This window comes from Ornithorhynchus anatinus, chromosome 1, assembly GCF_004115215.2.
Source record: "Ornithorhynchus anatinus isolate Pmale09 chromosome 1, mOrnAna1.pri.v4, whole genome shotgun sequence".
Lineage (NCBI taxonomy): Eukaryota > Metazoa > Chordata > Mammalia > Monotremata > Ornithorhynchidae > Ornithorhynchus > Ornithorhynchus anatinus.
Window position 1 is genome coordinate 128,129,234 of NC_041728.1, and position 24,033 is coordinate 128,153,266.

The following is a 24,033-nucleotide window of genomic DNA, read 5'->3' on the forward strand; positions in this document are numbered from 1 at the left end:
AAGCCCACCCTCCCCACCCTAACACACATATACATACTCACCTGAGTATTCCTTTCCTGCCTTTCTTACCCCTGGTGCTGTCCATCTTCCCGCAGCTGCTTGCAGCTGGAGGTTAAGGGTGGAGCTGCCAGAGAAATTCATTCCTGTCTCCGCGGCGGAGCTAGGATTGCCCACCTACATCCCTCAGCTTCTGGGAGCTGCAGAACGTAGCCCAAGGGAAAGGCCCTGCTGGACACCGCCCAGACAGTTACCATTTGCATTGACTCTTACCTTTCCTCCTAGAGGTCACTGAGCATCCTCCGTAGAGGCACTTACCTCTCCGGGGATTTGGAAAACCTAACAGTTGGGCGCTGTGAGGTTTTGCTGTCTGGGAGAGCGTTCAGCTCTTGAGAACATGAAAACTAATCTCACTTTATTTCCTCAATTGGTGACCTACCATTCGAAACAAGCACAGGAAGCAGTACGGGGGCTAGAATTCTGTGGCTTCCGAGGGCCAGGGGGAAGATGCTGGTCTTCTGCTTGCTCACTGCTGCCTCTGGAGAAAAGGAAGGAAGTTAGACAACGGAAGAAGTTATAAGGGATGGGATTCATGCCGCCAGAGAATCCGTGACCCATGGCCAATTTATCCAGAATTAAAGATTAAAAGGAAAGCCCGGCTGTGCCACTCCTGCGGGTTCACCTGTCCGGCATTTCTTAAACAGGCGGTCGGACGGGTGGGTGTTCTCGGTTATGGAAAGAAAAGCCAACGGAGGTGACGGGACTATAAAGCGGCTAAGCTGAGAACTCTGGCTCCCCCCTCCCCGTAGGCCTGAAGCGGCCGCGAGAGATGGAAAAGGCGGCAGAGCGGGAAGATGCCAGGATGAACCCGCGTCTCTTTGCCCGATCTAGGAACTTGGGACTTTGGCCAAAGAACAAGAGTAAGAGCTTCTGCCAGGAGAAAGCTTAATGGGGAGAAAACCATCTCCCAAAGACATAAGATGATGATTCGGTCTTTGGAACGGGAGGAATTTTGCAGTTCCCGGACCTGGGCGTATTGGAGAGTACTTTACATCGGGGCTGGAAAAGGAATGGAAATCCGAGTGGCCAGCCAGTCTTTTTTAGGAGCTGGCCATAAAGCTGTAGTTGCTAAAAATTACACCATCGCACAAGTGTGAGTAATGATATGGGGTGGGGGAGATGGGAGGAAAGCTGCTACATTACAGGACATGAGCTCAACACAGCCAGAGTAATGAATCTGTTACAGTTGGAAGAAAATACAGTTTTCTTTCCTTAAGATCTGAAATTTGGAATCCTTGAGTTGCTTTGAAATGGAGCAATTAGTCGGCTAAACTTTCACCTAAAGAAATCACCCTAGTCAAATTGAACAATTCTCTGTACAATTAAAAATGTCCAGTAGTCAAGTCACGCGCTTTTCAAATAGAATTAATTCTATGAACACGACACGCCTCGTTTTCTCTAAGAGTTTAGACTTGCCCTAGTCCTGAGGCAACAATAAAGTGGTGTTAGACCTTGGAACTTGAGGTCCAAGTGTCCTGCAACTCTTTCCATGTCAAGCCTCAGTTAGGGCCTTCCTAAAGCAAGCTTCCGAAAGCGGCGGCGAGCTCCTCTTCAGCTGGGACTTCCACTGATCTGGGTGCTGACTTGGGGATTGGCCTGGGGCGGGAGAGAGGTAGCCTAATAATAATAATGTTGGTATTTGTTAAGCGCTTACTATGTGCAGAGCACTGTTCTAAGCGCTGGGGTAGATACAGGGTCATCAGGTTGTCCCACGTGAGGCTCACAGTCTTCATCCCCATTTAACAGATGAGGGAACTGAGGCCCAGAGAAGTGAAGTCACTTGCCCACAGTCACACAGCTGACAAGTGGCAGAGCCAGGAATCGAACCCATGACCTCTGACTCCGAAGCCCAGGCCCTTTCCTCTGAGCCACGCCGCTTCCCCAGTAATAATGTTGGTATTTGTTAAGCGCTTACTATGTGTAGAGCATTGTTCTAAGCGCTGGGGTAGATACAGGGTAATCAGGTTTTCCCACGTGAGGCTCACAGTTAATCCCCATTTTATAGATGAGGGAATTGAGGCACAGAGAAGTGAAGTGACTTGCCCACAGTCCCACAGCTGATATGTGGCAGAGGTGGGATTTGAACCCATGATCTCTGACTCCAAAGCCCGGGCTCTTTCCACTGAGCCACGCTGCTTCTAATCCACTGAGCCACACTGCTTCTAATCATACTAGCTGTGGTATCTCATAACAAAACTCTTTAATCTCATTAAAAAATCTTATAAAATCTCTTCTATCTCTTATTATCAAAAATCTCTTATAAAAAGAGATTTTTACCTGTCCAGCCTTATATTAAATGCTGAGATAGATGTAAGGTCATGGGGTCAGGCACAATCCCTTTCCCACATGAGGCTATTGGTCTTGGGGTGGGGGAATCAGCTGTTGAATCCCCATTTTACAGGTGAGGAAATGGAGGCAGAGAGAGGTTAAGTGACTTACCCAAGGTGACCCAGCAGGCAGGCGGCAGGGCCGGGATTAAGAACCCAGGTCCTCGGATTCCCGGGCCTGTGCTCTTTCCACCTGGCGGCCCCGCTTCTCCCACCGTGCTTAGTTCGGGTGCTATATTAGTTTATCCGGAAGTGATGATGGGCCGCGCCGAGCCATCCGCACTCTTCCCCCTCCAGACATCACATCGTCGACGGGCTGCTCTGTAAGACCGTTGGCAGAGCGCCGTGTGATCCTGGAACAGAAAAGTCTCTGAGGCCTCTTTAGCCGCTCACACTGCTATGCCCGCGCCCATTTCACAAGCTGCCTTGGAGATGGCACTTACATTAGCTGAACTGTGGACTGCGGGGTACCTTGCTTTTCTCCCCCACACCAGTGGAAATCAGTATTTAAATAAGCTAGGCGGGGAGGTCATCACCCAGAAATTGACGACCACTTGAAGCATGGCTGAAATGAACATTCTCAGGAAGTTTGAGGTGAATGACCAAGAGAAAAATAGAGGGTTCTGTTAGTATGGGAGTTGTTTCCTTGGCAGAAAATTCCAGGTGTGTGGAATTCCAACCAAAGCTACCTGCAGGGAACGTGTCTGCTAATTCTGCTGCATTATACTCTCCCGAAAGGGCTTAGTAGAGTGCTCTGCATGAAATAAGCACTCAATAAATACCATCGATTGACTGATTTACGCTCGCCTCCTCAACCACCCTCCCCATAGCATTAATGACAGTAAGCCATAGTAACTAAGCCCTGTAGAGAACCTTGGAGTGTGACGTAGGCAAGGAACGTGCTTATTGTTGTATTGTACTCTCCCGAGCATTTAGTACAGTGCTCTGCACACAGTAAGCGCTCAGTAAATATGATTGAATGACACCTCCATATCTGTAGAGTTTCCTCATTACAGTACAGTGAGGTAAATAAGCCTTTTCATTCCCCTTTCCTCCGAAGTCCAAGATGTTTTATTTAGAAACAGGGGCCCCACAAGGGTCAGAGTGACCTACCCTAAATTGCACCGAGAATCGATGAGGACCACACATGCTGGTTGCTTTTTGCCCCTGGAAATATGTGTGAGAGGAAAGGGGGACAAAATGAGGTACCTACCTTCAATCAATCACAATTCCTGAGCGCTTACTAGGTGCAGAGCACCGTATTAAGCTCTTGGGAGAGTCCAGTATATAACAGAGTTGGTAGAGACTTTCCCTGCCCGCATACCTGATCCCAATATATGTATTCCCCAGATATCCCAGTCCCCCAGGTTTTCATGGTCACCGAGGTCAATTTGCTCTGCTACAGAAATTTCTGATTTGTGTACCAGGTTGGCGTAGCCGGGCTTTTTGGTGGCTAGGATGGACAAGGCTAGCAGATGCATAGGCGACTCTCCTCCCTACTTGGGTTGCCGCCTGCTGAAGGTGATTTTTATAAACCGCGTGAATCAATATTACGGACTTTCGACCTGTGGAAAGCAGCGGAGAGCGGGTGTCGAGACGGGGAGCCCTGTGGCGACTGTTCCCGGGACAGCAGAGGATCGAACGACCGGCTCGATTTGTCATATCAGTTCTCCCCAGGTGGCCACTCAGACTTGCAGACCCCCACCGCTTTAAATCAAGATGCTAGCAGTGACTGGGCTGTGGCATCCATCGCGCTGACCACCTTCCCGCCCCCTCAGGATTCCCTCTTCCGCTGGCCCAGTGTGACAGACACCTGCATTGACACGTGTTCAGATATCTTTCAGGCTTTTTGGACACCTGATTTCAGTTCATTTTTACTGACTGACTTTGAATTTACAGACGTGTGGCAACCCTGACCCCTATTTTTTTTTTAAATAGTATTTGTTAAGTGGTTACTTTATGCCAGGCACTGTATTAAGCTCTGGGGTAGAGACAAGGTTGGACACAGTCCATGTCCCACATGAATCTCAATCTTAATCCCCATTTTACAGATGAGGTAACTGAGCCACAGAGAAGTTCAGTTAAGCTAACTTAACTTCTCTAGGCCTCAGTTCTCCTGTTCTCCCTCCAGTTTAGACTGTGAACCCCATGCGGGGGCAGGGACTGTGACCAACCTAATGGACTTGTATCTATCCCAGCATTTAGAACAGTGTTTTGACACACAGTAGCTTAACAAAAGCCATTAAAAAAAAAAAGTGAAGTGACTTACCCAAGGACACACTGCAGACAAGGTTAGAACCCAGGTCCTCTGACTCCCGGGCCCGTGTGTCCTTTCCACTAGGCCACGCTGCTCCTCACACCCTTGCCTTGGACATTGGTGGGTTCCCCTGCCAGTCGGTAAAGTGGGGAGTGTAGGCAAGTGCCTACCAGCTGTTGGGAGAATAATAATAATAATGTTGGTATTTGTTAAGCGCTTACTATGTGCAGAGCACCGTTCTAAGCGCTGGGGTAGATGCAGGGTAATCAGGCTGTCCCACGTGAGGCTCACAGTTAATCCCCATTTTCAGATGAGGTAACTGAGGCACAGAGAAGTTAAGTGACTTGCCCACAGCCACACAGCTGACAAGTGGCAGAGCCGGGAGTAGAACTCATGACCTCTGACTCCGAAGCCCAGGCTCTTTTCCATTGAGCCGCGCTGCTTCCCAACCCATTCAGTGTTTCCCAGGGAAGAGTCTCCAGGCTTCCTGCTGGAAAAGGGCTTCCCCACGACCCCTCTCCTCACTCCTCGAGCTCCCTGAACTCCTTGGAAACTGGCAACCCCACATGTCCCCACTTGAACCGCAGGGGACTGGTGGCCTGGGAATTGTATTATCGGTAATAATAAAAATGTATGAAGCTCTTAATGTGCGCCAAGCATCGTACTAAGCACAGAGAGGTAGATACAAGGTAATGAGGTAGGATTCGCAGTCTTGGTGGGAGCTACCTTAGGCCACCTTCCCCCCCTTTACTTATCACTCGCTTTCCCCAGCTTGCTCCTTCTCTGGGGCTGGAGGGGGCTTGCCTCTCAGGTCCTGTAGGTAGGGGAGAAGAGAGAAAGAGAGAAAAAAGGAGGTGGAGGAAGAGTCCGTGCTCACAGTGGAAGAGAAAGCAGAAAGGGAGTGAAGCAGAGCACCCAGAAGTTGGAGAAAAATCTGGCTCTGGAGGAGCCTAGAGCAGAAGAAACTGTTCTGCTGCAGGGCTGGTTCTTTGTTTTGCTCAGCGTGTTTCTCCTCTTCCCTCAGGAACGAGACATGTTGGGGGCGGGATGGGCCAAGATTACAGCTCCCAGGATGCTGATGTGTTGGTGGGGGTGTTTCAAACGGGACAGGGAAGATTCTCTTCTGCCTCCCTGAGCAGCAAGAAGGTGGCAGAGGGGCTCAATCAATTAGCGATGTCTACTGAGTACTCACTGCCTGCAGAGCACTGTACTGAGCACTTGGGAGACCACAGTCTAGCAGAAACGTTCCCTGTCCGTGACGAGCTTACGGTCTAGAGGGCCTGGCCCTGCCGGGGTGGTTTGGGAAGGGCTAGGGTGTTGCGTAGAGTAGTTCCCTTCCCACCTGGTGAAAGGACAAGAAGGGAGCCTCAGCTGGGGAAACAAGAAGCCCACCCCCCTTCACCTGTAGCAAGAAAGTGGAGGAGCTCCATTTGGGAATCTAAAAGCAGCTCTTACAGATGGGGTAACTGAGGCCCAGAGTAGTTAAGTGACTTGCCCAAAGTCACACAGCTGACAAGTGGCTGAGGCAGGATTTGAAGGTAGCTGCCAGAGGCTCAGTCCGGGACCTTCTCCTAAGGCCAGAGGGCTAGGGAGGGAAGTCGGTCAGTCGTATCTATTGAATCAATCACATTTATTGAGCACTTACCGTGTGCAGGGCACTGCACCTGAGAGAGTACAATACATTATCACAGACACGTTCCCTGCCCACAACGAGCTCATTTGCCAGCAAGAAATTTTTAGTTGCCCTGGGATTTTTCCCTCTCTGACTTGCATGTCAGGTGGTAGAGAGTTGAGACGTCAAAGGTGAGCTCGGGAAACTAGGGAAGCCAAGTTTTGGGTTAATCTGTAGAAATCTATATAAGGTTACAGAGGGCTTCTTGGCAGGCAAGGGCAGCTGTTTCCGAGAGGAACAGTCTGTTCGAATGGTAAAGGGAAAAGAAAGCTGAAGAGGGGAATGAATGAAGCCACCTGAACCAGTTGAGGAAAGGGTAGCCCGAAAGGAAGGGTGACGGAAGGGGGAAAGTACGGAAATCCAGAAGATGTGAAGAAGCTTTGAGGGCAACCTCGAGAAAGCTCCAAGATTGCAGAGGGAGGACCTGGGCGGTGAGGAAAAGCTACGGCTTGGGGAAATACGAGGCTCAGAATATAGGGAAGAGAAAACTGGAACTCGGTCAAGAGACTGCAACCCTCGGAAAGGGTCGCGCAAGCCGTAAGCCAGCGATTTAGAACATCATCTGGCAGGTGGAAAACGCTACGAGGACAAACCCAAAAAGGCTGGCTGTGGATGCACGTTACTAATCGGGGGCTGGAGAGTGTTTGTGTTTTGCCTTTGTAGTCCACTCTTCGTGACATGGAAGACGGGGAGAGACAAGCGGCTCCGTGGCTGCATTGGAACCTTCTCAGCCATGAATCTTCACTCAGGACTCAGGGAATACACATTAACCAGGTAACAGCACCGAAACCCAGCGCTGCGGGGCAGACGGTACCACTGGAGTGATCGAGAGAGTTAGCGCTGATGGGCTTCTGGGAGGAGCCGGGCGGGGATGGGCGGTGCACGTGTTCGTGTAGATAGGCTGGCGGCGGGAATTTTCAGCATTTATCTTCCAGAGTGAATGTCTCGGAAATGCCTAGTAAGGAAATACGGTGGTTTTAATTTTAGGAATCGCCCGAGAAATTTTATGTGTTCGGGGAAGAAAGCCCGTAATTCAAAAATGGGTCATAATGTAAAATTGATTCGAGGATTTTGTGGCTGTGATGGGCATCTCTCCTGAACTGACACAGGAGCGTTCATAGCGTTCGTAAATTTTCCAAGCACTCATCTCTCGTGCGGGCTTGGACACTGAATCCGGAACCGCCTTGTTGTCGCCCTGTGTTTTCTGATCCCTCTGCAGTGCACTTAAGGACAGCCGATTTCCCCCCCTGACCCGCGAGGAGCTGCCTAAACTTTTCTGCTCTGTCTCCCTCCTTACTAACTTTGAGGATGCCAGTGATTATCTGGACTGGGAGGTGAGAACAGCTGCATTTGGAACTCTGCATCTCTCGTTACGTTTGGGTGCGGGTTAGTACATATGGTAACGTGTCTCCTTCGTGAAAAGGGTCTGTGAGGACGTCAGAGCGGAGATTGAAAGACGTTACGGTGCAAGTAAACAGGGGAGAAGGTTCCCCTGCACCGAGCGGTTCCTCTGGCGATGGCAAGCTGAATTGGTACGGAAGCCGTAGGAGGGATTTACGGGTAGAGCGGCATGTGGTTTGGTGCTCGAGGATTTTATGATGGTCGGAATGAGCCAGATCTGTGCCCTCTCCTCCACGCTCCCTCTTCCGATCACTCACGCTAAGGGAATGTTACCCATTTCTCAGTCCCTTTTGCCTTTATAAAAGATACGCTCTCCAGAGAAAGACACCAGATCGGTGGGCTGGCCCAATTTACACCCCAATCCGAAGGTCACGGTGAGTGGTCGGGACTGAGGAGTAAAGTTCAGAAAGACGAGCCTGGGGACAAGGGCGGTCGATAGTTGAACAAATAAGAGGTTGGATGTCCAGAGCTGGCTTTGTAAGCACATTACGTCTAACCTGCCTCTGCATCGCACACCCTAGGCCGGGGGTCAGGCTTGTCTAAATCGGAAGGGAAGCTCTCTTTTTCTCCCCAATTCCCACAGGGTAAACCGTAAAAAGGCAGAATGGCTGACTTCCTTTTCAGCCAAAACAGCCGGGCCGTCTTGCCAAATGGCATTGCGTGCCATTTGAATCTTACAGAGTAGTAAACGACGAGGAAATTGGTCACTGGCCACTCCACTGCATGGGTGAGAAGGATCTCCGCCGATTAATATCCATTCTGCCCCTCTCCCCAGGAAGCGGCAGAAGGCTACTCGGGAGAGCCTAGGCTAGGGTCCGCCCTGGGCATCGGGGATGAAACGGCAGGGTCTGGAGAGCGATTTAGTCGCAGGCCGGCCGCAATGAGGCTGGCAAAGCTAGACTTTCAGGTCAACCCTGTCCAGCCCGCGTTCTTCCGTCTGACGGGGCCTCGGGCTAGTCACCAGAAAGAGCCGCTGTCGGACTAAGTCTCCTCAAACACGCTCTTCCCTTGACCCGATTGCTTTCTTATACAGGTGGGGATCCATGGGATCCGAATCGAGTTCATCAACGAGAAGGGTGTCAAGCGAACGGCCACGTATTTACCTGAGGTAGCTAAGGAACAAGGTGAGTGAGTTGGTGATGAAGCTGCCAGTTGGGCCCAGTCACGAGACAGGAAGCGCGATCCAGAGGGAGACCAAAGAGCACCCGTCGTCTTCTTCCCGGCTCTGATGGTGAACTACTTTAGGACCTTAGTGGGGATGATTTAACCTCTCTGGGCCTCGGTTAATGAGGCCGAAACGAAGATGACGTGATTTTTAAAGGGAGGGCTCTGATCCGGTCAGATGACGATAGAGAGCCGGAACTCCCCGCGACACTGCACTGCAGGCAGCCTGTGAGGTCCTCTTTTCGGGCTGTCGTCCAGGTACCTATTTTAGGTCCTAAGCTGAGAGCACTGAAAGCCTTCCCTATTAATGATCGATCCTTTCAGGGAAACATTAAGATGTTCTTGGGTTTTTAATTGACTCAACCTCAACTTCAGATGGATCGGCCAACAAACCGACGAAAGAAATAGCCTCAGTTTGAGCCTTCAGAGAGCAGGGAGAAGAGGTCCCCGATCTAGTCGTCCCGACTTTGTATTTGTTTGGGGGCCGCTGGCCAGGTTGACAGGGGCCCACTGAGTATCTTGAAGATTCAATTGGGAAAACGGGAACCGACTTCTCGACTCTAAGCTCCCCGTGGGTGGGGAGTCGGTCGAGACGACTCTTTGGTATGGTTCTCTCCCGAGTGCTCGGTGCAGTGGTCTGCATTCAGTAAGCGCTCAGTAAGTAGCACTGATTGGTCGAGAGGGTGGAGAGGATGATCCTTCGAAGCCCTGTTGTGCTTCCCAAGAGGCGTTGGTATTCTTTCCCATGCCCGGAAAATAGGGCCAGGCTAACCCGCCGGCCCGATTCAGGAAAAATCGTAACTGCAGCGCTGCCCTGGGATTAACAGAGAGGCCGTGGGGTTGGGGGCTGGCTCACGTATGTTGAGTCACCTGGTTCTCCTGACTGTCGGGCAGGCACCGCATCCTTGAAAATATTTAGCTCTTCCCCTTGCCTGTCCCAGTCCTGGCTGCATTTTCTAGGAGAGTCCAGTAAAATGGGCGAATGCTGATGTGCCTTCTGCCCAACCACAGGGGCCGATCCGGAGCAGAATCTGTTTAAAGAGAACCCGGATCCCGGCTTTCAAGCCGTAGTGGATTGGAGCCTTTAATGGTTGATCTGTAAATGTTAAGAGGCTGTCTTTTTTTTTTTAATACTTGGTTGGGGGGGACTTTGTTTAAAGAAGCTAGTGATTGATAAAGATCTCATAAGGGAATGGTGAAGTGTGTGCTCTGGCTCATGCAGGTTCTTTTCTCCATAATTCTGAAAAATTTCAGGATTTGTTATCTACAGGAAAACGCATGAGCGTTTTTTTATAGAAACGTTAGAGCTTTTAAACGTTTCTTGGTCACTCTGTGAGACACTACAATTTTTCTCTTCTTCTTGAGATTAATCCATTTTTCTCCCAGAGTGGCTGAGCGTTAAGAAAAGCCTGTTGTTTGCTGGACAAGAGCCTAGAAAAGAGAAGCAATTATAGCTCACTGCAAACTTGCTGGGGGAAATGCCTATTACCATGTCAGGCTCCATCTCCATTGTGTTTGAAAAGTTTACTTAGTAGTAAAACAAAATATATATTGGGCCCCCCAAGAAAGTGTAGTTCTTTTCATTAAATTTCTTCAAGGAAAGGGGCAGTGTCCAAGGGGCGTTCAGTATGTGTGATTGGATATGGGTGGATGGAAGGCAAGGTGGGTGGAATAAGGAAGGATGAAAAGATGGATGGATGGTCCGCATCAGAATGTTGAAGCGGTGTCTGATGAAAGGCCTAAGCTTTTGGCATTCCGTACAGTAACTTCTGGGTGTTTTCTTATTTGTTTTTTCTTTGGTTGTTTTTTTTTTTGGATGATTTATAGAGTGACGATGAATCGAGCCATCCTAAAGTAGTTGTCTCCATTTCAAGTTGTTCCTCTCCCAGCACCGAGCATGTTCATTGTATGGATAAGAATCCCGATAGTCGCCAACGTGATTGTTTCCCATATCTATACGCCTAAGACCCCATTTCCCTTACGTGGAAGATTCAGAAACGTATACTGAACTCTTCCACTCAGCAGTATTAAGCACCCTCGGGAATCCACCGAGTCAGCCTAAATTGGGAAATGTTTGCTATGCTGTAGGTGACTGACCTTGGGTGGCAACTGGCAGAAATGGGTTAGGACTCAATGAAGAGGGGGCCGTGCATTATGGAACACCTGGGTCACTAATTCCCAGAAGCTGGAATTCTTCAAGGATGGTAGAAGAGTCAGACCCAAGCACAGGGTATGTGCAGGCAAGTGCGCATAGGTGTGTATTCATGCTCGTTCTCAATCTGTGTTTATTTTCAGCCCGATGTTAGAGTCGCTTCTTCGGAACCCCGTTTGTGTCCTCCTCGAACAGTCCTCAGCATAGTCTTCTCTTGGAAGCGCGTTTTGGAATGCTAAAGACTCACCACTGTCTCTCTCCCGCAGACTGGGATCAGATCCAGACGATAGATTCCTTGCTCAGGAAAGGTGGCTTTAAGGCTCCGATTACCAGTGAATTTAGGAAAACAATTAAACTCACCAGGTAAGGCGTTCTGTTGTACTCATTTCACAAGGGGTTTCTTTTGGTGGGGGGGGGGCAAACTACTTTATCCGACTTCCTACCCAGCTGTTAAGAGTCCTAGCATTAGAGACCCCGTGTGGGAGGCCAGTACCCTCAGGATGAAGAGGTGCCCGTAGACTGCTCAGGGCGAGGGGTGTTGTGGAGCGGACACAGAGACCGGAGATCCGTGAAGCCTTTGGTTGAGGAAAGCAACTCCTCTTCCGATTGCTGCCCGCCAAGCTGTTCTGTCCGACCCGGTGGTCTCGCTGCCGGGTCACGTCGTCCGAAGCCGCGCGTCCCTGTGTTTTTAAATTGTTTAGGTGGCCTTGGGAGCTTATTTGCGCCTCCTTTCAGTTCATCACACGGCAGCTTGGGTATAACGTCATGCTTGGGCATGCATCTCTAAATTATATATTATAAATGACTTATTTATATTAATGTCTGGCTCCCCGTCTAGTCCGTAAGCTCATTTTGGGCAGGGAACGTGTCTGCCGACTCTGTTGTATTGTACTCCCCCGAGCGCTTAGCCCCGGGCTCTGCACGTACTGAACACTCGGTAAGTACCATCGATTGATTGGTCTTGGCCTATTATCCATTCTCCTCCCACACCCCACCCACTGGAGTTGTGTTGCTGTGAGCACCGCTTCGATGTTTGTGAAATAAATTAGGGCGTTTATTAAGTACCGAGGCGCCGGGGTAGGTTCAGGGTAATCAGATCAGACACAGCCCCTGTTCCACATGGGGCTCTCGGTCGGAGAGGGAGGGCGAGCAGGTTTCTTAGTTTTGTGACCTTGGGCGAACCGCTTCACTTCTCTGTGCTTCAGCTACCTCATCTGTAAAATGAGGATGAAGACCGTGAGCCCTACGAGGGACAACCTGATCACCTTGTATCTAATCCCAGCGCTTAGAACAGTGCTTGGCATATAGTAAGCACTTAAATACCGTCATCATTATCATCATCATCATCTCCATTCTACAGGCGAGGGAACAGAGATTCGGAGAGGATAAGCGACTGACCCGAGATTACCCGGCCTTCCAGGGGCAGAGCTGAGGTCTCCTGGCTCTCAGGCCCACGATCTTTTCATGAAACCACACTGCCGCTCAAGGCGGCTCTCAAGCCTGGCAGGAGCTGAACAGTACAGAATGTTCCGTACGGTGCCGTTTGACTCCAGTGATGTGGGGAAACGGGCAAACGGGTCATCTTCAACCTAGAACGTCTGAATTGGCTTGGCAGTCGCCAGTTGATTGTTGGTATCAAATACTCTCGTTAGTCTTCCCCTTCCGTGTTGCCCTGGCACTTGGATTTGCACCCTTCGGTCACCCCCACCATCAACCTCACAGCCCTTAGGTACACATTCGTAATCTATTTTAATGTCCTTCTCCCCCGCTGAGATTACGGTCTGTTACAGTATCTGTTAGGTGCCTACTATGGACCAGGCACCGGACGAGCTGATCAGGTTGGCCACAGTCCACGTCCCATATGGGGTCACGATCTTAATCCCTGGTTTATGGATGAAGGAACTAAGGCATGGAGAAGTGAAGCGACGTGCCCAAGGTCACAGAGCAGACGAGTGGCAGAGCCGGGATTAGAAACTAGGTCCTTCCTTCCGACTCCCAGGCCCGAGCTCTATCCACCAGGCCACGCTGCTTCTCAGGGAACGTGGCTACCAACTCTGTCGTTTTGTTGTCTCCCGTGCGCTTAGTCCAGTGCTCTGTACACGGCGCTCAGTGGATACGACCGATCGAGCGATCGCTGAGCACAGTACAGAGTTCTCGGCATCACCCGCCGTACTGCATTTCGGCCTGAAGCCACAGTGTATTTCCGGTTGGCCACAGGGGATCGGGTTCTTCGGTCGTCGGTTCGGAAGGATTCCGACCGGAATCCCGCTGGCAACGGAAGCGGTGAGATTCTCCGGATCTTCCCCTAGTGAGTCCGTCCTTCTGGAAGGCGATGACTACGCCGGCCGGCTTGAAGTGTTGCACCGTTTTCCTCAGAGCCCTACGCGTTGAGGAAAAGCCCATGAAGATCTCTGAGGAGTAAGCCTATCTGGAGATCTCTGCTTTCCCGTGAGCCGTCAGGGCTGGGGTTCATGTCTGGGATGGAGAAGCGCTGCCTCCGAAGTCAGGTTGCGCCCTCGTATTCTGACCGGTTTTCCTGACTCCCCGGGCCCTCCGCCTGGGCGGTGACGGGCACGGTCAAGAGATCGTCGCAAGTGGCGGTGGGGATGGTGTTTATGGAACCCTCCCTGGGAGCGGCACACCAAACTACGCCCTTGGGAAGACCCAACAGCGTGTCTTAGTGGATAGAGCGCGGGTCTGGGAGTCGGAAGGACCCGGATTCTAATCCCGGCTCCGCCACATGTCTGCCGGGTGACCTGCCGTGTGAGCACTTTGCTTCTCCGGGCCTCGGTGACCTCATCCGTCAGTGGGGGTTAAGAGCGTGAGCCCCAGGTGGGACGGGAACTGTGTCCAACCTGATTGACTGTATCTACCCCAGCGCTTAGAACAGTGCTTGGCACATAAGCGCTTAACGAGTACCGTTATTACACTGTAATAGGATATTCCCGCCTGGGTGACACTCCCCCGCCTTGCCCGGTTCCATCCACGCTCTTCGGCGATGGGGTCGTAGTAAGCACGGGGCCAGAAAATCTCCGCTGAGCTAGTTATGCACTTTGCTCGGAGGGTGCTCAGCCAGCAAGGAGCCTCCCTTTTTTTTTTTAAATAATATTTAAGTGCTTTCTACGTGCCAGCTATCGTACTAAGCGCTGGGGTCGATACAAGATTGGAAACGGTGTCCACAGTCTTAATCCCCATTTTACAAAAGAGGGAACTGAGGCACGGAGAAGTGAAGTGACTTGCAGCGGACAAGTAGCAGAGGCGGGATTTGAACCCGGGTCCTTCTCTCTCCCAGGCCCACGCTCTGTCCACTAGGCCACGTCCCTTCAGGACTGTAGACTCCCAGCCCGGCGTGGGCGGGGAACGCGTCTACCAACTCTCTTATACTGGACTCTCCCAACGGTCGGTCCGATGCTCTGCACACAGGAAGTGCTCAATAAGTGCCAGTGGTTGGTTGATTGAGGACAGAGGGATCCTGGCTGGGGATGAAGTCCTGGTGTGGATTCCCAGACTGAGCAGGCCTTCCCGGACTGAGCTTCCCCTTTTCCCTCTGCTCCCTCTGCTGCCTCTCTGCCCCCCGCTTCACTTCCCCTCAGCTAAGCCCCCTTTTCCCCCCCTTTCCCTTTCCTCCTCCCCCTTCCCCTCCCCTCGGCACTGTGCTCGTCCGCTCATTTGTATATATTTTTATTACCCTATTTATTTTGTTAATGAGATGTACATCCCCTTGATTCTATTTATTGCTATTGTTTTTGTCCATCCGTCTCCCCCGATTAGACTGTAAGCCCGTCATTGGGCAGGGACTGTCTCTATCTGTTGCCGAATTGTCCATTCCAAGCGCTTAGTACAGTGCTCTACACATAGTAAGCGCTCAATAAATACTGTTGAATGAATGAATGAAAGGAAGAGCTTTTAGGTTCGTTCTCGCCGTGAGTGAAGCCTGCAGCTCCCCGACACACACGTTCGTACTAGACCACAAAGAAAACTTATTAGAGCCCGTCTATTTCCAGCTGCCTACTGAAATCAAGCCTGGGGATCACAGCACAAGTCCTCCCTGTTCAAGGGGTGCAGATAATCATAGCAGTGATGGTATTTGTTAAGTGCTTACTCTGTACCACCCACTGTGCTAAGCGCTTAAGCTAATCAGGTTGGATATTCAGTAGTATTTATTGAGCGCTTACTATGTGCAGAGCACTGGACTAAGCGCTTGGAATGTACAAATCTGTAACAGATAGAGACAGTCCCTGCCCTTTGACGGGCTCACTGTCTAATCGGGGGAGACGGACAGACGAGAACAATAGCAATAAATAGAATCAAGGGGATCTAGTCCCCGTTCCATAGTGGGACTCACGGTCGAAAGGAGAGGGAGGAGCAGCGTGGCCTAGCGGATAGAGCACTGGGAGTCGGAAGGACCTGGGTCCTAATCCCAGCTCCGCCACTTGTCTGCTGTGGGATCTTCGATAAATCACTTCACTTCTCTCTGCCTCAGTTTCCTCATCTGTAGAATGGGGATTAAGACTGTGAGCTCCACACGGGACGGGGACGGCGTCCAACCTGAGGAGCTCGCATCTACCCCAGTGCCGTTAGTAAGCGATGAACGGATACCATCAAAAAGGGTTTAATCCCCACTTTACAAGCGAGGAAAGTGAAGCACAGAGGTATTATTCATTCATTCATTCATTCAATAGTATTTCTTGAGCGCTTACTATATGCAGAGCGCTGTACTAAGCGCTTGGAATGAACAAGTCGGCAACAGATAGAGACAGTCCCTGCCGTTTGACGGGCTTACGGTCTAATCGGGGGAGACGGACAGACGAGGACGATGGCAATAAACAGAGTCAAGGGGAAGAACATCTCGTAAAAACAATGGCAACTAAATAGAATCAAGGCGATGTACAATTCATTAACAAAATAAATAGGGTGATGAAAATATATACAGTCGAGCGGACGAGTACAGTGCCGAGGGGATGGGAAGGGAGAGGGGGAGGAGCAGAGGGAGATGGGGGGAAAGAGGGTTAAGCTGCGGAGAGGTGAAGGGGGGGGTGGTAGAGGGAGTAGAGGGAGAAGGGGAGCTCAGTCTGGGAAGGCCTATTGGAGGAGGTGAGTTTTAAGTAGGGTAGTTTAAAGTTAGTGGTAAGCTTAAGGCTAAGCCTAGGTCTCGGGTTGGGACTCGGCCGAGAGCAATCATTAGGATTAGTGTTGGAGAAAGGGTTTGGGTGAGGGTTATGGCTAGGATAAGGGTAAGTGATAGGCCTAGAGCTGGGTTTAGGGTTAGGAATGGGGTTAGGGATGCGTCTCTGGATAAGGATAGGTTTATGGTTAGTAGTTAGGGTTAGTGCTACGGTTAGGGTTAAGGTAAGCAGTAGCTTTAGGCTTAATATTAAACTTAGGGCTAAGGTTAGGGATAAGGCTAAGGTTAGAACTAATGATGGGGCTAAGTGTACGTTTAAGGGTAGAGGTTAGTTTTTGGGTTATTGTTAGGGATACTTTAGGCCTAGGATTAGTGTCATGGTTAGGGTTGGGACCAGGCCAAGGGGTAGGGTTAGGATTGGGTTGGGAGATAGCATTAGGATTTGAGTTAAGATTAGTGTCAGAATTAGGGCTAGAGCTAGGATTATGGTTAGGGTTGTGTCAGTGTACTGTTTAGGGTTATGGCTAGGGCTAGGCCAAGGTTAGGGTTAACATCAGGGTTAGAGTTACCATTAGGGTTAGCATTAGGGTTAGGGCTAAGGTTAGGGTTAGAATGAGGGTTAGGGTTATGGTTAGGACTCGAGTTAGGGCTAGGGTCAGGGTTATTGTTAAGGTTAAGTTTGGGGTGGAGTTAGATTTTCATTCAATAGTATTTATTGAGCGCTTACTATGTGCAGAGCACTGGACTAAGCGCTTGGAATGAACAAGTCGGTAACAGAGACAGTCCCTGCCGTTTGACGGGCTTCCGGTCTAATCGGGGGAGACGGACAGACGAGGACGATGGCAATAAATAGAGTCGAGGGGAAGAACATCTCGTAAAAACAGTGGCAACTAAATAGAATCAAGGCGATGTACATTTCATTAACAAAATATTAAATGACTTGCCCAAGGTCACGCGGCAGGCAAATGGCAGAGCGAGGATTAGAACTCAGGTTCTTAACCGGGCAGGTTTGGAATTCAGCTCACACAGAGATTCCATTATGACGAGCAAGTACTAAACTTTATTACCGAAGAGGGAGGAGGAGGAGTTCCAAGGCGGCCTCCTAGGACTAAAATTTTATAATTATTACCGCTCGCCCACGAGGCCTCCGGTACGGCCCACTCGAAGCTTCTGGCGTTACAGTAGGATGATAAAATCGCTCATTACGAAAGGAACCGGCCTCCGATGATTTGGTGGTTCCCAAATCTGAGTTCTCTAAAGCGTGCAGCCTAATGAAGCTGAGGACCTGACTTGCTCTGTTTATTTTAGGTAAGTCGCAGTCTCACTTTTTTCCAACCCTGAAATGTCGTCCGTACAGCCTACTACATGTCCCGATGTGTACTGAGGATAAATGAGTGTATTTAAGGCGCCTTAGACTCCAAAAAAAGGCATTTCTCAGAGAAATCAGAACAATAGTAGTACTCGGAATTTAAAAGAGCCACGTCCTTGCAAAATGAAGTAATAATAGAGAAGCAGCGTGGCTCAGTGGAAAGAGCCCGGGCTTGGGAGTGTCAGAGGTCATGGACGAGAAGCAGCGTGGCTCAGTGGAAAGAGCATGGGCTTTGGAGTCAGGGCTCATGAGTTCGAATCCCAGCTCTGCCACTTGTCGGCTGTGTGACTGTGGGCAAGTCACTTAACTTCTCTGTGCCTCAGTTCCCTCATCTGTAAAATGGGGATTAAGACTGTGAGCCCCACGTGGGACAACCTGATTCCCCTATGTCTACCCCAGCGCTTAGAACAGTGCTCGGCACATAGTAAGCGCTTAACAAATACCAACATTATTATTATTTGAATCCCGGCCCTGCCACTTGTCAGCTGTGTGACTGTGGGCAAGTCACTTCACTTCTCCGTGCCTCAGTTACCTCATCTGTAAAAGGGGTATCGAGACTGTGAGCCTCACGTGGGACAACCTGATTACCCTGTAAATCTCCCCCAGCGCTTAGAACAGTGCTCTGCACATAGTAAGCGCTTAACAAATACCAACATTATTATAATCCCCTGGAAGTGGAAACTGTTTTCGGGGACAGAGGAGTGGGGTAAAGATTTGTTTTCAGCCAGGACTTGGCGTGAGGAGAGCCACCTCTAATCCCTGGGCATGACGTTGGCCATGGCAGGTCGATGTCTGCCCCTCTTGCTCAGAGCTGTCTCTGACGCATGGTTCTCTCAAAGACTTAGTCTAGAATATCCCGGGGGACACTACGGAGGCAGTCGTCTGTGAGGAGGGAACAGAAGCCAGGTTCTTTAAGGCCTTCCGGGAGGCTTCCTCGCTTACGCCTTCTTTCCCCCGACTCCCTCTCCCTCCCACGTCACTTGGATCCGTGACCTCTGGGCATCCGATACCCTCCCCGCCAACCCCACGACACTGAGGCACAGATCTCAAAATGATCCATGATAAATCATTTATATTGACGATGATGATGGTATCTGTAAGCGCTGGGGGGGATACAAGGTAATCAGGTCATCCCCTGTAGGGCTCACTGTTTTCATCCCCATTTTACAGATGAGGGAACCGAGGCGCAGAGAAGTGAAGTGACTTAGCCCCAAGTCACTCAGCTGACAAGCGGCGGAGCCGCGATTAGAACCCTGGACCTCTGACTCCCAAGCCCGGGTTCTTTCCACTGAGCCGCGCTGCTTCTCTAGTCTGTTGCCCTCCCCCCGACTAAACTGTCAGCTTGTTGTGGGCAAGGAATGTTTCTCTCAACTCTCTTGAACTGTGCTCTGCGTACGGTCGGCGCTCAATAAATACGATTGATTGATCATTCCGTCGTTTTCCTCAAGCTTGAAGTATGGCCTTCGACCGAAATGAAACATATCACGCAGACCCTGAAGTAGAGACGCAGCTCAGTAGATAGAGATGAATGAATTTGGTGCTCTGTGGCAAGGCACCGCTTTTGAATTATTTCAAGATCGAAATTCCCTATTCAGTTTCCGTGAGCAAATTGCCCCTGATAAATTAAACATGGTTTTTTTAAGGTCATAGCCAGAAACCATAAGCCATTTATACTGATCGGATACTCTCGGCTGTGGGTGGTGATTATGCTCTTTCCTGCTGTTCATTTGGAAACGGGTAATATTGTTTTCTTGTTTTTTATGCTAATAGTGTTAGTGATAATGACGATGGCATTTGTTAGGCGCTTACTACGTGCCAAGCACCGTTCACGTGGGGCTCACAGTCTTCATCCCCCCCATTTTACAGATGAGGTAACTGAGGCACAGAGAAGGGAAGTGACTTGCCCAAAGTCCCTCAGCTGACCAGCGGCGGAGCAGGGATTAGAACCCATGACCTCTGACTGTCAAGCCCGCCCTTTCCGCTGAGCCACGCTGCTATGGCCAGTTCTCCTCCAACGCGGGGGTCGTGCTCTCGTCCCGCTCTCGCCACGCGGCAGGGACTGGTGGACAGAGCGCGGGCCTGGAAGCCGGAGGACCCGGGTTCTAATCCCAGCTCCATCACTTACCTGCTCTGTGGCCTTGGCCAAGTCACTTCCCTTCTCTGGGCCTCAGTTTCCTCATCAATAAAATGAGGACTCGGTACCCGTTCTCCTTCCTACTTGGACCGTGAGCCCCACGGGGGACCCGATTATCTTGTCTCTTCCCCGGCGCAGAGCGGAACGCTTGGCCCAGAATAAGCACTTAGCAAATACAGTGATATTAGTATCATTTTAAAAAACGGATCCACTCCGACGCCGCACGCCCGCGCCCTCGAACCGCTTATTCTAACACCGCCACGCGATATATCCAAACAGGCTCATGCCGTTTTCCGATTCCCGGAGGGCGTCCTAGGCGGGACATGTGAGGAAAGCCCGTCTAGCGGCAGAACCGAGAGGATTGAATAGGGGCTGTCGACGTGCGGGGCGTAGGGGAGAGACGAGATGATCGGTTGAGACCAGGTCCCCGTCCCCCCCCCCCCCGAGGGCCTCGCCATCTAAGTTGCTTTCGTCCTTCGCAAAACCTAGAATAAGCGCCCAGCACGGCGCTCTGCCCGCGGCAAGCGCCCGGCGCCTACGACCGACTGATCGACTGATTTATTTTGTTAATGAGATGTACATCACCCTGATTCTATTTATTTGCTCTTGTTTTAATGAGATGCCCTTCCCCCCGATTCTATTTATTGCCATTGTTCTCGTCTGTCCGTCTCCCCCGATTAGACTGTGAGCCCGTCGAAGGGCAGGGACTGTCTCTGTCCGCTACCGATTTGCGGCAGCGCTCAGTCCAGCGCTCTGCACATAGTAAGCGCTCAATAAATACTGTCGAGTGAATGAACGACGGGGATGAGCACCGCCGAGGAGGAGGAGGAGGCGGGGAAGCCAGCCGGCCGACGTTTCTGACGGTCTCTCTCGTTTCCCCCTAGGTACCGCAGCGAGAAGGTGACAATCAGTTACGCGGAATACATTGCTTCTCGTCAACAGTGTTTCCAGAACGGCACTCTTCATGCCCCGCCCCTTTACAATCATTACTCCTGACACACGGCTGCATGACCAGTCCCACCCGGCCGTGGCCGCCAACGGCTATGACATCATCGGAGCAGACGCCTCCTCTTCCTGGTCCAGTTACTTCTATTACTGCACCATTTTATGATGCTAGCTTCCGTTGCCGAGTCTGCCTTCCAACCGACCGAGGCGGGGGAGAGCGCAGCGAGCGAGACCGTTCCTCGGGGGCCCCGGGCCTTATCTCCGCCTTCCCTCAGAGTGGGGGTTCAGTTGGATTGGGGCTCCCTGACCGGGCGTGACAGCGTGAGGTGCGGAAGACCCCCCGGCGTGCGGGCGCCGCTTCGGACGGCCCCGTCCCGGGTGTCCGCCGCGCGCCGGAAACGGGACCGTGGAGGGTGCGAGAGGATCGCGTCGTCCCGCCGCCCGCCCGTCCTCCTCCGCCCCCCCGCCCCCCACCCCTCCCCGCTCTCCCCAGATCAAGTAGGCGATTTCCCCTGGCAGTCTGGGCAACGGAGTCCAACGAGAAACACTTTTAGGTTATTTTAAATTCCCCGTTTTTTTAAAGCTCCGGTTTGGCGCGTCCTACGGGCCGATCACCGTCCCCGGGCCTCCCGAGCGGACACGGCACGTCCCCGGGGCTCCCCGTGGGCACCGGGAGCCTCTCCCCCGGCCCCCGGACGGAGACTGCTCCCGACGTCTCCCAGCCCTTCGGAGGGCGTCGCGGATCTCGGCGCCCGCCGGTGGTCTCGACTCCCTCCCCGCCGACGGCCGGATCCTCCCGGCGTCCTCCCCGCGGCGGGATTTCGGCCCCGAGACGGAACTCTGGGGCGCAGCCTGCTATCGAGTGGAACGGAGTGGCCTGCCGGAGGGCGGGATGCCATTGCCGAGTGTGTGTGGGACTTGAGAGGGGCTCGAGTCCCGGCGAGAGAGCGCTACTTCACACTAGGCTACCTCACTCATACGTCGGTAGCGGTGCCTACGGCCGGATCCGGGGTCTCGACGTTCGGAGGCCGCGGCCGGGTCGGGGGCTCCGTCGGGGCACGGTCCGCCGGGTGGCTTCCGGGGGCTCGGGGCCGTGGGATTCGGGCGAGCACCCTAGGGGACCTTGGAGGAGGGCAGTTCCAGTTGCTTTTCCTAGTATGACCCTGAAACTCCTAATGGGGAAATTGTCGCTATTCCAATCCATTGCAGGTCTTCAGAGCAAAGCTCCGGAGTTTAACGGGCGAGTCGTCGATCTCGTCCGACCTCTTGAGCGTCTTCATCCCATCGGGGAAATTGAAAAACAGAGCAAAAACGACCTTGCTATCAAACGTTTATACCAAATTATTCAGATCCTCCCGTGCTTTGGGGTTTCCCTGTCCCATTTTTGCCGATTTTTTTTTGCCCAGATATCTACTTACGAGTGAGTTTCCTCCCCGGCTCCTGCCGATTCTTCACTGGCTCCTCCACTGTCCTCGCCAAACGGTGCTGTTACCGTGACCCGTGGACTCGAGCGAAGCTTTGAAATGGTTGGGATGTGGCATCGCTTAGATGGTTTAGCAAGGGGAAGAGGCGGCCGGTGGGAAAGAAGGAGTCCGCAAAGTGATTTGTTTGCTGGATCCCAGCGATGCCGGTCTGAGGATTCTGAAACCCAGATTTAGCATTCGATTGAAAAGATTTTTTTTTTTTTTCCTTTAAAGTTGGTGTGGTGTCGTGGCTTTCCGAAACTGGCTGAGAAAAAATCCGGCGTTCGTGTGAGTTTTCTCCTAGCGTGCGAGGGTGGACCAAGTCCGAGAAACCCCCTTGTCCTCGGCATCCAGGTCCTCCTGGTTTCTTGAAAGGGATGAGCGTCTTAGCAGCCTTCTGGTCGTCCTACCGACCGTCCTTGGGGGCAGAGGGGTACGAGGGGAAAGGTGGGGCTTTCGTAGCCTTCTCGGGATAGCCGGGCAGTATCACCCCGGGCGTTTGCCTGTGCGCGTCCGGTGTCATCGGTCGGCGCTTTCCCCTCCCGGGGGTTATGGAAGAAGCCTTCGAAGACGGTGGGATCTGTTTCACCGTTTCCCGCTGCTGAGACGAAGGAATCGGGGCCTGTCACAGACTAGGGCGATCGGTAGTTGCTCTCCGAGGACCGTGGACTGAAGTCAGGGGTGGATCGGCTCCGGGCCGACCCCCTCTCCCCGCCCTCCCGCCCCCAAGCCGAACAACGGTATCGATACATAGGGCTACACTCATTAATGTTCAAGTGTTCTGTGTTAGGATTTGTGTTTGATTTCTAGAGATTAAAAAGAAAAACCGACAGAAAAAAAAAATTGGTGCTATAAACCTTCACCCCCTGAGCACGCTCAGTGAGACTGGTCATGCAAGCATTCAGTGCCATGTCAAGCCTGTTGTTTTTCTTTCTTTTTTTCCAAACGTTGCCCCGTTCTGTGTCTCCTCCGGTGTATAGTGTGTTTTTATTTTATTAAAGGGCGGGGAGAGGGACAGCTGTCTTTTTTTTGAGCGAAAACAAACAAAAAAGAACCAAACCCACATACGTCGGTATTGAGCGACTGGGCTGGCTTAACCCCAGCGTGACTGAAGTGGGCTAATTGGTTTTGGAGTGGGGAAGCCTTACTCCTTCGCACTCGCCTCCTCTCCCCTCCAACCCACCCCCACCCCCACCCACCCACCCAGTCGACAAGTGCAAACTCTGACTTTAATAGTGGACTGTGGGCCTCTCCCCGAGGGGACGGGGACCGCGAGTGGGGCCGGGGGGGGATGCCGAGCTACCCGGTGAGAAACGGGCACGGTCGGCGCTCGCCCCGGATGGGATCTCGTCGGACAAGAAGTTGAACAAGCGTGCCGCTCCCATCGCCCCATTCCGATGCACGGCAGGTGGTTCTCAGGAAATAATCCCATATCCGGATCAGTACGCGGCAGCTTTGCATAGGGAGGAGAGAGGACTCCGAACTGAAACATACTGCCTTCCGCTTGCCTGACAGACAGCAGTGAGGAGGATGGCCAAATAAGACGTGACGAGCGACGCGAAAGCATAGGAAATCTCCCGTCTGCGTAACGTCTCCTTCCGTCCCCGCCTCGCTCAGCCGGGCGACCGGGGAAAACTACTGTTTTCTACGAAGCCAGCCTCCGAGTTGGCCGGTTTGGTTCGGAGTTGGTTTCGTTCCCTAGCTGTGAGTGCCTTTCGGTCCTGAAAGTTTTGATTGTCTCATGAGAACCACAGCTGGGAAGTTATCTCACTGTAATTATGAATTGTCTTTGATTTACATTAACTGGGAAAGATTGTCTTTGATCACTGGAGTCTGTCAGTGTCGGAATGTTTCCACTGTGAGGTTCTTAAATTTTTTTTCTGTTCATAATGTCTAAAAAGAAAAAAAAAGCCAATAACCGCAGGGGCCCCTTTCATCCCGAAAGGCCTTTGGTCAAAACATTACGT

At 51.6% G+C, this 24,033-nt stretch overlaps 1 protein-coding gene across 4 annotated transcripts in view; it reads left to right on the forward strand.

Moving 5' to 3' along the window:
- Positions 1-22,299, forward strand: part of AMMECR1L (AMMECR1 like) — a 39,062-nt gene extending 16,763 nt beyond the window's left edge. For 2 of the 4 annotated variants that reach the window (XM_029058359.2, XM_029058363.2), the window contains 5 exons: positions 6,977-7,087; positions 7,533-7,647; positions 8,748-8,838; positions 11,297-11,393; positions 20,543-22,299. In XM_029058359.2, the coding sequence (XP_028914192.1) occupies positions 6,977-7,087; positions 7,533-7,647; positions 8,748-8,838; positions 11,297-11,393; positions 20,543-20,654 (526 nt within the window). In that variant the 3' untranslated portion in view covers positions 20,655-22,299. Of the gene's footprint in view, positions 1-6,976; positions 7,088-7,532; positions 7,648-8,747; positions 8,839-11,296; positions 11,394-12,390; positions 12,910-13,247; positions 13,449-20,542 lie in introns of those variants that run through there. The other 2 variants (XR_003756938.1, XM_029058369.1) reach the window with 2 other exon arrangements.
- Positions 22,300-24,033: the final 1,734 nt, after the last annotated feature.